The sequence below is a fragment of the Equus quagga genome, chromosome 10, assembly GCF_021613505.1.
Source record: "Equus quagga isolate Etosha38 chromosome 10, UCLA_HA_Equagga_1.0, whole genome shotgun sequence".
Classification (NCBI taxonomy): Eukaryota; Metazoa; Chordata; class Mammalia; order Perissodactyla; family Equidae; genus Equus; species Equus quagga.
The window spans coordinates 56,270,041-56,287,045 of record NC_060276.1 but is presented as its reverse complement, the minus strand read 5'-3'; the positions used below and the strand labels follow the sequence as shown (position 1 = coordinate 56,287,045).

Sequence of the window (17,005 nt, the reverse complement as noted above, 5' to 3'; positions counted from 1 at the left end):
AGGTGCAATTCCCTTTTTATGTGACGGTTTTGGATCATTGTGCTCACAATCGGTAGAAATACAGTGCTAGATTATTAGCTCATGACAACCATGCCTCATTGAGACACAGAAGAGAGATGGTAAACAATAACACATTAATACCTCATTCAGTGGGACGTCTTAGACAGTGGGAGCCAGCATTCTGGCTTATCGAAGTTCTTAAAAACAACATTTCTGACCAGCAATGGGACAAATATTCTGTGCACTCATTATTTGAGGCCCTGAACTTGTCATTCTGAGGCAGTTTGACATTTTTTTCACATATTTGAAATCCACCCATAAGTGAGCTCCACTCTAGCTCCAGTATTCTCTATTATAAAGAAAAAGCAGCTGTTTCTATGACATGATGGGTACCTTGTATTCAAATCATTTCCTTTTCACATTAATCCTTGATGGCAGTGGATGATACACTAGCATCTGTTACCACATTACCCAAGGGTAACTGAGCAAATGTGTATATACAGAAATGTCCATGTTAAGCTGTGCTTCCTGTATATGAATAGCTTTTAGATAATCACATTTCATATTTAAAATTGAAAATAAAAACTCAACTCCTTGTTTCTTTTTCTCAAGTTTTTTCCAGACAATTCATGTATCCCTTTGCCCCTAGAGCCAGTACTACATAAAGCCCACAAGCCATAGCCTGTGTTTTGGTGTTCACGTATGCTTAATATAGCAATAATCTCATCATCTATCACATTTTACAAATAAAAAACATACCATAAGGATGGGGTACTTCCACTTATACAATTTTATCCATCTTTTTCTTATTCCACAGTCAGGCCGTGTTACCTGATAGTCTGAGGGGATTTCTATGGATTATTTTCCTGAGATTTATCTCTAGAGAATGAGATGAATAAAGAAGTATTTACTATATACCTGGAAATATATGCCCAATTACAGAATTCAGCTGCAGTTTACAATCTTCCCTCCTATCATTAAAAATAAATAGACATACAAAAAGAAAAAACACCACCCACGGTCTTGTGTTAGCTATAGGACCAAAGTATTGGGTTACTGAGAGTTTTCACTTTAAGTGGAATCAGGAAGAAGAGAATTGTACCTTAATCTTTAATGTCACTTCTTTCAGATACTGGGATTCCAGATATTGAAATAGAAAACAATGGGACTCCTCACGATAGTACTGCTATGCAAGGTACAGTAATCAGCATACTTCTCTCTCTAACTGCTTAATATGTGACCCTTGGGGGTGGGGGAGGGATGAGCTCCTATGTTGATACTCTTCATATAAGTAAAATAAATAAGTTTAATTCTTCTTATTTTATGACAGAGGAAGAAGTCTGTAGTTTTTTGAGATTATATATATAGGGACTAATAATTTTGCATATACAATGTGAGCAAATTTCTTATACAGTATTTTAGCTGTTGAAAGAATGTACATTTATATCTTAGTTATATTCTAAAAATGCATAAATGTGAATATAATCTACTTTTCAGAAGTGTACAATAATATGCATTTTCAAATCTCATTACAGTTTGTAAAAGCCACAGGCACAATAAGCATAGCCTATCCATATTTTAAGTGTTCTGGACAACATTTTTTATCAACCTTTAAATTCCAATGCTAATTTTAGATAATTTTAGAAACTGCCTAAATATGGAGATAAGAGCATGCCTTGTAATTCATGATTTGCAGGATTACAATAAATGCTTAGATCCTTTAAAATATTTAGTAGTAAGAAAATAGATGAAACAAATCAATATAAGGTCTCATTGGAGTGCAAAAGCACCTAAAAATAAAAACTGAATTTGACCACTAGAGTTTTTCCAGTGTGATTCCAATGCAGTTTTCTAGCACTTTGTATGCAGGTTACATTTATTTTCACATTTATTGTGAAAAAGATGTCTGACTCTAATAAAAAAGAAAAGGCATCTCCATGAAAAAATGATTTCCTAACTTTCAAAATGGAAGACAACCATGGATACATTGCCTGCTGAGATTTAACTAATCAGTGCCTTTCCACTGTGTGATGACTGGGTCTACACAAAGGCAACAGTACCGGATGTGACCAAAAGATCTATTTGGGTTCATCTGAGGGTCACTGATTTTTGTGGCAGCTTCAGAAAACTTAGAAACCCTAATCCATGTAGTTTTGCACATCAACTTTACAAAACCAAGAGTGTCAGAGCTCATGGATCTTCTGGTAATGCCTGATTCTGCTGCAGTAGGGTAGACCTAACTAATGCATTAACTTTCTGTGCATGAAAGTATGCATGTTTAGCTGTTTCAGTGATGCTTTTGCTGTATCTGATCCCTGTTTTGCTTGCCTGCTTTCTTCCCTCAACTTAAAAGCTGTGTCTGTGTGAGAAAATTCAATTTGGATGGGACTCAGTGTTTGTACAATCAATTCACCACAGTGAAATTTATGAATAAAGGCCCACTAGTTGTGGGCTACCACTAGTTGAGGTTGCCATCACGTATCAGGGCCAAATGGGGTTTAATAAGCCTGAAGCATTTGATCCCTTCTGATTCTGTGACACACAAATAGAGACCCAGTCTTTAAGGTGCATTGAACTTGATTGTGCCCCTCCATTGAATGAGGTGTAAGGTGAGCTTTGGAACTAGAGGGGGTAAACCAAACATACTATCAATGAGTTGAATCTTTATTATCCTTTAATCCTATACTCCCAATTCATTGCTGTTTGTTTAATGTATATGATGCCTTTAGTTCACAATAGCAACATCTTTCCCAACTCTGAGATAAATGCAAGCTTTTGAACTGTCCCAAAGTTACTTCATTTCCATGCAACAACCAACAGATATCTTATTCATGGGAGGTTAATTAGGTGATAAGTGAAAAGGTAGATTCACTCTCCATTTGGCTCAAATTTTTTATTTTAATGAAGTCTGCAAAGAACAGCTTTTCATATTAACTTGTGGTTAGGGGAGGACACATTTAATATTTCTTTTCACTGAGCATACTTTTAAGAAGTTCTAGTAGTTTTTGCTGGCTAAACGAGGGAATTAGGTTCACCTTTAAAAGGATTGAGATGGAACTTATTTTAAAGCAAGGGAATTAATTTTTATCATTTTTGTCAAATTACAAATCAAATTGTCTAGTATTTGTGGTTAATATTGTCAATATATGGTAAAACGTGGTGGGTTAATAATTCCTTTTGAATGTCTGAAGATAGGTTATGTTAAATAATATTCTTGATAAATTTGGTAAAAATGGAAAAGTATACATTCTCACCTCTCTTAGCACAGCATTTAAGCTGTGTAAATGATAAAATTCCCATCACCAATTTATGCAAAACTAGAGTGAATGCTTTGTGTTAACACGGCAGTAGAATCACAATTTAATGTCTAAAAGAAATTATTTTATGATCAAAAAATGATTTATTCTATTAGCCAGGGGAACAGATGCCTGAAAATATTATCAGAACTAATCTTAAATATACTTTCCCAAATCAATCAATTCAAATAATTACTTGAAAAATATCAGTAATGTCACTTATGATTTAAGGTGCTCAGAATTGAAAGATTACTTTTATGTGTATCTATGAACATGTATAATTCTTGGAAAACGTAGAATGCAAGCTTAACCGCTATTTTTTCATTCTTTCTACTAATTTTGCTCTTGTGTGTTATGGTCCTTTTCTTTTGTGATTTATTTTGACAACATTTTCATCTTTTTCGCTTCCCTCAATCACCCATTTTTTAACTTGGAAGATTATTTCCTAGCGTCTTTCATTCATGCCAGTCCAGTGCCATTTCCAAAACTCATCTCCATCACAGCAAACAATTCCAGGATCAGCGAAGTCTTTCCCTTTCCTATTGTCAATTGCTCTGCTGGATAGAAATCTATCAGTCACCTAGTGATCTCCCTTTGAAATGCAATTAGTTCCACTGTGACAGCTCCTTAAGAGAGTTTAAAGAGAACTTGGAAGAATGTTGCTTTGGCCATCCTTAGAAGTAATAAAGTCACATACAGTCTTATGATAATTTCCACATGGATTTTAGTACAGACAAACTGCCCATGTGCTAGGATTGTTATATGTATTCTAAATCTCTTCAGCTTAGTTATTTCATGTCTTTTATGCTTTGACTGTTGTTCGACAGACAAGGTATCATGCGTAGACCACCTTCTGATAAAAGAATTTCTGTATCCCTTGTATTTTAACAATCTATGATAGCAACTCCTCCAGAATATTTTAAGGTGATCAAACAATGAATACATACTCACTCTCATGGCTGTGTCCACTATTGCTGGAGGTGAATGATTCAGTGGAGCATATACACTAATATCCTCCCACCTAGATTCCCATAACTCACTTGGAGGCCTGCAAGACAGCACATCAACCATCTTATCAACTAATCTCCATTTCACATAAAATAAACATACTGGGTATCATTAAGTGCACCTTCAGATCAATGATTTTTGCAAATGACATTCAAGTACCATTTGCGTAGTGCATTTTTGCTGATAAAAGCAAATTAAATTAGCACAACTACAAGTGCGCTGATAAAAACTAAAACCAAACAGCAGTACCATTAGCTAACAAAGTAATATTTTCTCTTTACTGCATTCTGCCATTTAGTTATTATCCTATTGGAAATCTAATTATAATCCTTTTACTCCCTAGTCAAACTTCACAGTTTTTGCAAGCTTAGCACTGACAAGTGATTTCATTACATTTGATTGCCCGCGCCCAGATTGACTTAACTTCACTTGGAGACCTAAAAGCCCTCTCAGTTTCTCAGATTCCCTGTTTGCACATTACAGCAACAGCTCCTTTAATTAATTAGCATGAACAGCAGTAACATGAACTGCTGAACAGAAAATAACATCACTTTATGATCACAGAGAGACTTCTTCTTTTGCATGTTTATACCTTAGTTAACTTTTGTATGACTATATTTTATTGTTAGGGGCTACTGGTACAGTTGGCAGTACATGTTTCTTAAATTCTGAAAATTGACATCATCGTCATCTTGCTAATAATAGATAAAACAAATGCGGAATCTGAAGCTCCTAAATTTTAGAAAACAGACAATGGCCTTCGTGAACTGGCTTTCTAGTAATAAAATAATTAAAAAAACGTTCAGAGGTAACAACATCATAAAGTACAAGGGCACAGTGACACACCACTCCTATTTCTGATACTCCATTTGTTTGAGGACAAAAACAAAACAAAACAAAAAAAGCAGGAACTGCTTTTTCAGTGAAATGTCAATCACTGTGAATAATTTTTATATTTGCTTTTTTGCCTACATGTTTGACAATGATGCAAAATGATTTAACGCTGGAATATATTTTTTACTTTGATATTTTTCCATAAATATGGTAGAATCTTAAATAATTTCCCCTTTTTTTGCTACTAACACACCCGAAGTAGATATTAAATTGAACCTACATGTCGAAAGTAAGCCAAAATTTGGTGTAACAGATAAACCTACTAAACCTTTTCTTCCCTCTGAACCAGTTTTGTTCAGAAAAACAAAAAGGTGGGAGCTTAGAATACAGACGGATGAATCGAAAACATGAAATGCATGATCTCATTTATGCAATGCTTGATGAAGATGCCACTGAAGAATTAGAAGCGAAGTGATTAAAGTGTCCTTTGACTCTAAAAGCAACAAACACAATTTTAACGTCTCTATGTTAAAAAACACACTTTAACAATGCAATTTAATATAAATATTTATAATATAGAACTTTCAGTATATGTTTATCCTATGAAATATTTATGAATATGTATATTTTTATCAATTCTCTCAAAATCAATTTGAGCAGTGTCTAGCCTTCCCTGACCTTTGAAACTTCCTTATTATCTTCTCTCTTTGCTGCTCACTTGGTAACCTAGAACATCATTCCTCAAAAGAGCTTAAGATGCCATGCCAATATTTATTGAAAACAGTTACCCTTAGGCTAAGGTGGTCATTGCAGAGTTTGGTAAAATAGCAATTAAAGTGATGGTAGGAGCAAGTAAGGGGACTGGAAAAGATGAATTACACATGATTTCTTACCATGTATATGATATGAGAAGAAAAACTCAAAGGAGAGCAGATCAAACTTCTCTATACCTCTTCTACTAATTCCCACCGCAGTGTGCTCTTTATCTTTCTCTAGGGGTTCCACAGACTCCTTTCTGCCCTACCCTCATCAATCATTAATTTCTCTTCCCTTTGATATCTTGTACTGTGTTGGAAGCTATACACAGGAACTCTAATATTCCCATTGTAAAGTGGAAATGTCTTCTTGTAAAGTGGAAATACATCACGTGTCAGAGATTAGAGGGATTGTGGGAAGTGAGTCCTCTTTCCTCTTAAATGCTTCCTTTGAGACTAGGAGCCTTGTACTATCCAGAGAAACTTCACTGCAGCTGCCATCATAGAGTGGAAAAAGGCTCTAGCACACACCCCACGTAGAAGATCCTAGCATCTTTCTCTAAAGCAGCAGCATTTTTTTTCCTGGAAATTTCGTTAGATGGCCCGAGTCATTTTGCTATCTTCACCACGAAGTATTTGTCTCCCATTTTCTTCATCCTCCACAGGATTTTTATCTAGATTGATGGTACCTCTCACACCATATCATACCTCTTTGCTGTGAAATACCTGTCAGATCATAGCACACCTTTCGCTACCAGTTCTTTCTTAGGAGAGTGTGAAAAGCTTACATTACTTGATAATTTAGGGCCTAGTTGTCATGGGGTGGCTTACCACTTACCACTGCATTGTTAAAAGAATACTTGCAATGCCTGAAGGGCTGTCACACTAATTAATGATGATGATACCATAAAATCTCATCTATAGATCTAGACTTACAATTTCAGCTATATCTCACTCACGTAACAGATGAAATAATAGTTGAAGTGATGGTAGGATAGTGAGACTTGTAAGCCAAAATAGATTGTTCTGCTACTCAGCATTTTGAAGCCTACAAGACTAATTCATTACTTAACAGGTCTTTCTGATTATAATCTAGGAAAGATTGTTCAACTTGTTAAGCACTTATTTTATACCCCATCCTCTTTACATAGGCAATATAATTTTTTAAGCTTAGGATTCACCCATCCCACTCTCAATCCAGGTATACCTGAGGAACATGCAAAAGGAAAGGCTTTCTCGGATTAAAAGTTTGTTTTATTTTTCATTTTCACATTTATGTTTTATGTTTTAATTAAAAAAACACACAGCATTCTCATAAAAGGCTGTAATCATATGCCATTGTTGTCACACCACTTTAAAGAAACTAAAATTATTATATTGCTGCCACATAAATGTGTGGCAGTTCTATGCCAAGATGCTTATCATTCTTGGAATGAGGAATTAATTGATGGCCTAAAACTGGAATAATGAACAAAAGAAAGTCGACACCTAGTATTTCTATAGCCTGGTGAACTTTGTGCTATTCTTTTTTTTGTGAGAGGGGCTTAATTTAAAAAGGTAACTTACTGGGTGACTTAACTGAGGCTTCCAGGGATAGATTCAGGCATGGCTGGATCCAGTAACTGTAGTGGGAGAACCCTTCTCCAGTTTGTAGGTAATTAACCAAAATAGTCTAAAACCAACTATAATTTAATAATCACTTCTGCCTTAAAACTTTGCAGAGATTGGGGTAATACTTATAAAAAGTACACAAATACAGTACATCTCTCTTTTCTATTTAAAACTGTGTAGAGAAGCTGAAATATTAATAGAAAGAAACTTTTATATTTGTGGCTAAGCTCACATACCCTATCAGAACTAGACCTTAATGGATCCTTGGTTATCTAATTTTAGGCCACGATTCCTTACTGTGGGCCATTAGCATAATGTTTTATTGTTTGCCCTAAGGAACTTCTTTCTCATTTATAATAGCCATATCACATTCAATTTTGGAAATTAAAGTGAATTTAAAAGAAAACATTCCTTACAGTTTTATATAGACCTCCTTAAAGTCCCTCAATCTGTTGACCCCCAAAGTTTATGATTTACTTGTTTAATGTTTGAAAATTAATGTTGGTAATAATCCACATACTTAACTGGAATCTGCTTTACCTCAATAATGCAAATGGTTATTTTGGCAACATTTTTACCAATTCCTTTATTAGCTTTCAAGAAAATATCATTTTTTATAAGCATTTCTTCTCTATTTCCCTATCCCCCATAAATGTTTAAGTGCTCTTGTTTTCTTTAAAACAATACAAATGAATGTCATGTTGATCTCAGCATTGGTAAGTAACCATTTAAAATGAGGCAAAACCTGCAACTCAAATCTTGCAGTCTCCTAGTAACTGCATTTCAACCTTCTATGGGAAATGTTGGATGTGGTCATTTTTAATGATGTTCAAGTAAACGTTTAATGTTATTCCATTACTTCCATTTTCATTTTCCTCCATATTTTGATTCCTTTGAAATGAGAGATCATTGAGTTTTTCTATCAGTTTAGCATACAAAAGTAGTTAAAAGTTATAGGAAGAACTTAATTGTGCTTTTAAATATTAAATTAAAATATTTCCAATATGCATCCTATACAAAACTCAAGTAAACCTGACCTTTAGGAATATTTTGTAACTTTCATACTTATAGAAGGTGGATGATATGACTTTAGAGTTTTTAGAGGAATGGCGTAGAAACATACACAGCTTACAACTTTTCACCATGGCATTATCTACAACAAGGAGTAGTGAAAGAATATGGCATTCCACATGTGACATGAGTGCTTAGAATGGCTTAGTATGGCTCCTAACATAGTCGGTGCTCCATAAATGCTAGTTTTTATTTATTCTCCTTTCCTTTCCTTTCTCTTCCCTGCTGGAAGGTAGAATTCAAGTACTTCTGGAGTTTTTAGTGAGGCTCAAAAGCTCCAGGTCTGTGTACTGAGCCCATGTACTTTTATTGCTGTTTTATAACTGGTCTAAGGGAGGCACAGCGAAGTGGTATGAAGAGCAGTAGTGGTCTAGTGGTCAGGGTTTCTCAGTTACTAACTGGCTAACTCGGTTACTAACCCTGAGAACTCATTCAACCTCTCTCTGCCTTAATTTTAGTAATAGCAATAATAATATTTGCCTAATCTTCCTCATCAATAAGTTAGACCCATACTCTCTGACAAGTATGACAAATATAAAATATCATTATTACTATACCCTGTAAAGTACATATGAATTTAGCATTTGTGTTTGCGTGTGTAGATTTTAGCAGGGGTAAAATATTTGGCATATAATTGATGTATAAAGCTTTCTCTAAAACATATGCTTTTCAGTATGTAGTTATGGTAAATATATTCTTATATTTTATCCCCATATGAGAATAGAAGGGTATCCGTGCTCCCTTATTATGGCTGGTCTTACAAGAGCTAGAGATTAAATAAAGGGGAAAAGGGTATGTTAAAGAATTAATTCACAAAAACAAAGTGAATTAAAAGGAAGCAAGAGAGGTTGATACTCCATTGTGACATTTGCAAAGAACAGACGACCTGTGCTGGTCTTTGTTTTGATTAAAGTTGAAGTCAGAAATTCTTTAGGGATAATAAGGCCAAGTGGTTATTATTTTCAAGAAACCTTCATTTTTAAAAAAGTACCACATTATAAAAATAAGCACCAGATCCGTCTGAAAAATGTCTCTAAAACACTTTCTCTAGACAAAGAGGAATTAAATGCTATACTATTTTATTATCTATCCCCCTCTTGCAATGGTCTACTTTTTCTACTCTCAATTTAGTAGCTCCATATTTATACTACTGTACTAATAACTAACTGGACCCCAAACTAACCTCACTACTGTTGTTTATTTGATTTGAGAATGTCGCATTCTGAACATGTTTCCGCAATTGATATAGAGTTCATACAATTAATTGCATATTTAATTTGGATTGAACCTAAGCCTGAAGCGGAGCATTAACCAGCACATTGTTTTATCTCTCTCTTATTCAGGTTAGGAAAACATGACCTTTTAGATGTGATCTTATTTAGTGCCAAATAATATCGAGCTCCTTTGAAAATTAGAAACATATCACTAATTAAGCAACTTAAAACATAAAACTTAATACTTAGCTGGAAAAATCATTTGTAAAATATTGCCACTAGTTCACTAATAAGTTCGCTACCTCAAAAGAAAAGTTTGATAGCCCAAAGTATGCCTGTGATGAAGCCCATTAGTTCTTAAGGAAATCCCATTGTTTATGTAAGTGAATCAGTGGTCAGAAAATACTTGGAAGAAAACATGAGCCCCGGGTAGGAGAAATAATTTTTTTCTAAACACAAACTTAAACCTTCAAAAACATTATAAACACATTTCTTGGTAGTTTTTAAAAAATAAATAGTGAGAAGTTGCTTTTAAATACCCATCCCGTCAGGGAAGAAAATCTCATCCTGAGGGAAATTGCAGTCATTAACAAAGATTTCGACTTGGAGAAAACAGTGTGGATCTTTACTCGTGTTTTAGACTGTGAAGGAGGAAAAACACCTTTCTAAATGCCTTGCTTATTAAGCTAGTCATGCGTTTCACTGCAGGTTGTAAAGCAGTAGAACATGCACAAGGGGCTCATAAGCATATTTTAGAGTTAGGGAATATCACTTATACCATTTTTATATTGTCAATATCACCCCCAGAGAATAAGATTAAGCTTTAAACTACTGTAAATCTACAGTTTTGCTCACCTTTGTATAATTTCGTTTTTAAGAGAATGAGACTCACATCAATGAATGTATGATTAAAGAATGAGCCTAATAGCATAGTACATTTATTGCACACAGATTTATTCAAATCTTGAACAATATATAGCACAGCAAAATATTATAAAGCCAGTTTGTGGTTTTCAGTGAAGTTCATTGAGTAGATTTTGGATTTTCTTTGTTGGAATGAAATTTTGACCAGGTCTTATTGTTTTTTCTGTGCAGCCTGAACACTGATGCCGGAACTCCAACTGATCATAGGCACGAATAGGGTGCTGTAGCAGTTACCTGCTTATCTAGTGCTGTTATTCTTTAGAATTCATACTTAAATTCTTAAAATATGGAACCTTCAATTACTATTTGTTCATTACTGATAAATAGAATCTTGCACGTACAGGAAAAATGTGCTGGAGATTGGGCTTCACAAATTTTTAGAGGATAATCATAATGATGATTGAACGTGATACTTCACACTTCTATAACCCCTTTCTTCCATGGAGTTCATAGTGCTTCATAAACATTATCACATTAATCCACTAGCATCCTAGTGGGGTAAGTAGGTGGAAGAATTTTTAAGACAGAGAAAATGCTATTTCTAAATGGTGTGACAGAAATGAAAATGCAGACAAACCCACCTTGAGCTGTGATTACTATGAAATAGCTATATAATTTGGCTGACCTGGGATTGAACAGGAATTATGTGAGGAGGTAATTCATTTGTGCAAATGATCAATATTTTTATCACTGCTTTGGAACTCACCTTTCTAAAAGAAATGCATTGCTTGTGGACTCCTCTAAGGGAATATACAGAGCACTAGTTTGTAGATTTTACCACACCTAGTTCTACCTTTGATCTGTTGATGGTGGAGCAAGTCATTTAATCCCTTTCTACTAGCACATTCCTTATCTGTAAAGAGGGCAATGATAAAAACACATATGCAAGCTACTAAAAATATCCCTTTTATTCTTTTCTGATCTCCTTCCATCTTCAGTTCTGCTTCCTTTTTATTAAGTTGTCAACAAGCAAATGGACTGAAAAATCTATAGACATAAAAATGAGAAAGGCAGATATGATGGGTCAGTCGCATCGTGGATATTTTCCACTGCTCACCCTCTGGTCTAGACATGACCAGATGCCTGAGATGTTCCAGTGATTAGAACAAAGTGAGTCATTTGGCTTGAATTGCCCAGGAAATGGATGGTCTCAAATATTTTTAGCTGTTTACTTAGTGGAGACCTGGCCAAAGGCTGGTGGCAAATACCTGTCATCATTATTTTCATGCCTCCTAAGAATCTAATAGAGCAGTTTCCCAATGTGTTAAATGGTACTCTAGTGATCGAAAAAATTTAATGTCCCTCCTAAAGTGCCCTCCTTACGCCAAGCAAAATCTAATACATTATGTTATTTTTACGTCTGCCCTGGAATTAAGTTCTGATGTGACAAAAGCACCACTCATCTTATGCAAAAGGCGAACTGAGTTTCTAGCCATTCTCCAGTGATCAGTTCCCTGTGGCAGTAAATGCAATTTTTGCTGGGATGGCCACCTACCTGACACATTTTTAAATATTGCATTAATTACTATCAATGTGACATTCCGGTCATTCCATGCTCTGAAGGGATTTCTTCTAAGGCAGGGGCATTTGGCTTCTGTTGCTCTCTACAGACTTTAAAAGGTCTACTTGTATAAAGTAGGTGTGCTGCTTTAACCTAATTCAGTGAAGTAATGCCAAATTAGAAATAAGTCACAGAGAAGGATTGAGGCAAACATAATTTTTTAAAATTTTATGAATACTAAATATCTGAATAAAATAACAAAGAGGTGTGACTAAAATTCTAACTTCCAAAAATGTCTCATTATTTGATAGGCAAAGAGCGTATACTGAACTATAGGGGAAGCTGAACAGCTTTTTCAAGTTAACCAAGTCACTTAAAGACAAACTACTGTCTTTTTACAAATAGAAATGTGTAATTAACTTTGGTTGAACTATAAGGAATCCTCGTATGTTTTCTTCTGACCTTTTCCCACATATCTGCCTTCTTTATGATCCCTGATTTTGGGTTTTTTCCTTTTCATAAGCTTCAGATGTATACCACAGAAGGCAAGTCTCACACAGTTTGGAACAACCGGGTGTGGCCCTTTAAAAACAACTGATCAGCAGATGTTCATCTCCTGCATGGAGGGGGCGACACCAGCCTCCTGTGCCATGGGGTATGCCCATGTCAGGCAGTCCTGTGCTAAGAGAAGGAATGTATGGGCCTTTGTTTTTATTTTTAAAATGGTCACATTTGTGTGTATTGAATTCCCCGTTTTACTTGTCTGATAAATCTTAAAGCAATAAACTCTGTCAGCCCTCCCCAAATGTCAGTGTTTGTCACTCCTTGTAAGTTCCCAAGCTCCCTAACATTCCTCTGGAGAGGCTTTGTTCATTGCTCTTCCTGATCTTTAATCTTGTTTACATCCAGAATGCATATTAGATCATCTCTGTTTGGAGCTCAAGTACAAACCCTCTTAAAAACATGAAACATTCAATTACTAATTAGCTGTTTCCTGTTTCTAATGAAGTGAGCATGCCAGGTTTGGATTAAAATTCAGCTACTGCTCTCTTCTGTTTATGGTTCCAGATGTTTTTGTTTTATCTAGGAGTTTAGTTTGACAGCTACTACTAAATGATAAATCACTCATATTATATGTGAAATGCATTTTGAAATTGAAATGTGGCAAACTTTGAGATTGCTCCAAGGAGCCATGTCAGTTAGCAGGTCAATACTGGCTCCTTCCTTATGATCACTCAGTATTGGCATATGTAAAACAGCAACAGAATCTGTTCCAGCATTATACGGCATGCTACGCAAGAGTCTATTTTGCTACTATCCTCTAAATTAGGAGAAAAAGTTGTACTACAATGAAATCTCACTTTATTGTATTCTGGGTATAAAAAGTGATTCATATTAATACCATCTTCTTCTTGCTGGCCTAATTTTTCTTTGGATTTTCGAGCTACTGTGGAAACAGTTCCTGATAGGCCTTATAAACTGGCACATTTAATGAAGGGTGTGGGCAGATATGTTTGTCTTTTTTAATAAACACAATAATTACACATAACAAAAGAGAGATTTTTCAGAAACTGCATTTTTCCAAAAGACAAATGGTGATTGCTTTTGCCATTTGTTGCTGTGTTTATGTACCTTTTTTTTTAAACAGGATATTATTTTGTTTTGCCATTGCTTTCAAGTCTGTAATGTCCACAAATTATATTGCATGATTTAAGCTTTAGCTATATTGTATAAATTTAAATCCTGGTAAAATGACTGTCTGCCATTTGATGTTGAAGAGCTTTCCTTTGACATTTAGGCTGTGTATACAGAGAATGAGGTAGACTGGAAAATTGAGCAACAATCTGGTGAATTTTATCAGAATAAATATTCTTAGATGCCACAAAGGAGTCTGAGCAATTCTCTGGAGTGACAGACTACTAAATAGTTTCCAAAAATTCAAGCTTTGTTTTCTTCTGGTCCCTGGAAAAGTTCAGGTGAATTCCATGGACTCTTTGGCAAAATGTCTGGTTGCCCTATAATGGAGTCCGACCGTCTAGGTTGTCTGACTATCATAGTCTCAAATTATTTTATACTTCTATTACTTTATCACATCTTTATCTTTTGTTCTGAGGTATTATCCAGAAAATTCCACTGACTCGCCATGATACCTTCTACACAGAAAGAATAAATATTTTAAACGTTTTATACACAAGGCTTAAAAAGGGTATATTTTCCTCCTAACAATGATAAGCTTTGACTAGACTAAATTAATATTTTAGACTAGCCATATTAGTCCAACAATGATAATGTATTTTCCTTTATATGTGAAGATTATACATTTGACTCACAAACATAGACTTTAGGTGTTTCTTAAGCATGGCTGATGGATTTGTATTATCATCCACACTCTCTTCCCTGGTTCTTCTTTTGTGACCAAGGCCAATTTTTATGAGTTAGCTGGATAGAGACTCTGGCTGTAAGCCATGGCTGTGGAAAAGAGCAGGTTTAGACAAAGAAAGAGGTAGAATTGTATTTTGAAAATTTTTTCCAACTATAATTTTTACCAACACCATCGAATATTTTCTAATTCTAGGATGGTATGGATTCTTTTGATTACCAACATGGAAATAGACACTCGTTTGACCAAACATTATGGGTAAAATGATATTCAGAACTAGTCTCCCTTCATGCAGTATACACAGTCTCAGAGTTAACCTGCAGAGAAGAAATTCTAAATGTACAAAGCTGGCATTACCTTAGGTCATAACCAGATCATATCTCTTTTCTCCCTGTTTTGGTAAACGATAGGGATCTCAAACATACCATTATACACAAAAGGAAAAGTAATGTAGATAACTATAGACATGATAGTTTATGAAGAGTCTTATTGGTCTTCGATGTCTTCAGTGCTGTGGAAAGAAGAACAGAAGCTGTAGCATGAAACTTGAAGGATCTTTGAAAACTGACACATTAACATACAGAAATGTTAAGAAATTTTAAATTTTACCAATACTAAATCAAGCCTGTTACATCAGATCATTTAAGTTCCTGAAGATAGAAGTTTGGTGTATTTAAGCACGTATCAGAATTATTCCTCAGAAGAACTAACTTGTTTTCTTTTTTTTAAAGGAGGTAACTATTACTGTTTAGCAATGGCACAACAGTTTTATTCGGCCTGAAAGGTCCTCGCTGGCTTTACATAAATGAAGATGCTTGTGATTCCAGTTTATCTCTGAAACTATTCAACATGGAGTTGTTTCCATTGTGTTTATCAGCAAAGCTTTATTTACTGAAGCGGCTATTCAATCTATATTACGTTTTAAAAAAAGCAAAGTGTGTACATTTTAAAAGCAATGATGTAAACTTTGTCCTTGCGTTAGATTGACCAGTTTAAGAATATGAGCTAAATCCTAACGGCTAAGGTAACTTGACCATATTTGATGCTTTTCTATGCTCACTTCAGCTTGGCTTTTTGTCTTTTAAGGAAAAAAAATGCGGTAGTGTGTTAGAGACTAGAAACTTATATGTATGGTTTCTCTGTTTTACCATATATTAAGTTAAAGTATACCTTCTTTGTTAAAAATGTACTTGCTAAACTTCACTATAAATAAAAGCATTTTGACTTTGTCAATTGTCACTGAGTTTTTATTTTCAAATTGTCGACTGCAGTCATTCAAGTAGAGTCACAGTGCAAATCAAAATGTGGGAACTAGGAAGGTGTTTGTAAAGCTTCCACTGGTTTGGTTATTTCCAAACAAATATGAACATACCTCTTATTTCAGTTCACCTGTTTCAACAGGCCAGTATTTTTGTCCTCAATTGTTCTGTTGAATCACACCAAATTGCCTTTTCCTGGCTGTCTGTGGTTAGTCAACCTGCTTCTAGGAAGAAGGGTCGCATTGGGAAGCATGAAAAATGTGAATCAACAAGTGGAAAATCTCTTCTGAATATCTGTTATTTCTACAAACTTTCTTCTAGAACTGCCTTCAGAGGAGAACAAAAAATTCGAAGGGACATATAACTACTCTGGCCCAAAGAAATGCCAGGTGTCCCTGTGCATCCAAATATCCATTGAGGCCTAATGGAAAACCAAGGCCAGATAAAAAAAATCTTACTGGAAAACAAAAACAACAACCATATCCCTGCCCTATAGTTTATCTGATCTGTCTTCACCTTCTCCTTAGTTCATGTCCGTTAGAATCCTGGAGCCCACTCAAATTCTGGTTCACCAAGGAACTTCTCAGTTTTTCCTATGCAGTGCCACTTCCACCCCTCCCACGTCTTATAAAAGGTGTGCTGTACCCCACAGTGCTTCTAGCTGGCCGGCCAAAGACTGTAGGTTTTCTAGTTTGGAACAATGTTGTTTACTTCCACAGGTGTTTTCTCTCACCATCACCTCCTCACCATCCTTGTTTGTGGAAGTTTTAAGAGTCCTGAGAAGACTACAAGTTCTTCCTCTGCTCTAGAGGAGAAAGATCCCTATGGGTTTTTGTTGACTAAGCAAGCCTGCTCTGGTAATATGCCTTCCTCCCACAATAACACACTAAGCAGAGTACCAAGTAGTCAATCATATGAGATGCATGGTGACATTATTTAAAGCTTAACGTAAAGAGGAAGCCTCTGCCATTAGCTGCCTAACCCTCAGGAGTCCAGGTGCCCAATACCGTCAGTGGTTTATCCTCATCTAATAGCAGTTATCCACACTGGCTTAACATCGATGGGAGTGCTTCCATTCTACGTCGGGTGGCTGGCTGAGACTTCTTGGGAAGTGGACCAACTATAGGAACTTCCTGGTTTTTTGAAGCCCAC

The 17,005-nt window shown here is 35.4% G+C and overlaps 1 protein-coding gene across 5 annotated transcripts in view; it reads left to right on the top strand.

The window, feature by feature from the left end:
* Positions 1 to 15,792, top strand: part of DACH2 (dachshund family transcription factor 2) — a 470,115-nt gene extending 454,323 nt beyond the window's left edge. For all 5 annotated transcript variants that reach the window (XM_046672635.1, XM_046672634.1, XM_046672632.1 and 2 more), the window contains 2 exons: positions 1,130 to 1,195; positions 10,885 to 15,792. In XM_046672635.1, coding sequence (XP_046528591.1) covers positions 1,130 to 1,195; positions 10,885 to 10,889 — 71 coding nt within the window. In that variant the 3' untranslated portion in view covers positions 10,890 to 15,792. The remainder of the gene's footprint in view (positions 1 to 1,129; positions 1,196 to 10,884) is intronic.
* Positions 15,793 to 17,005: the final 1,213 nt, after the last annotated feature.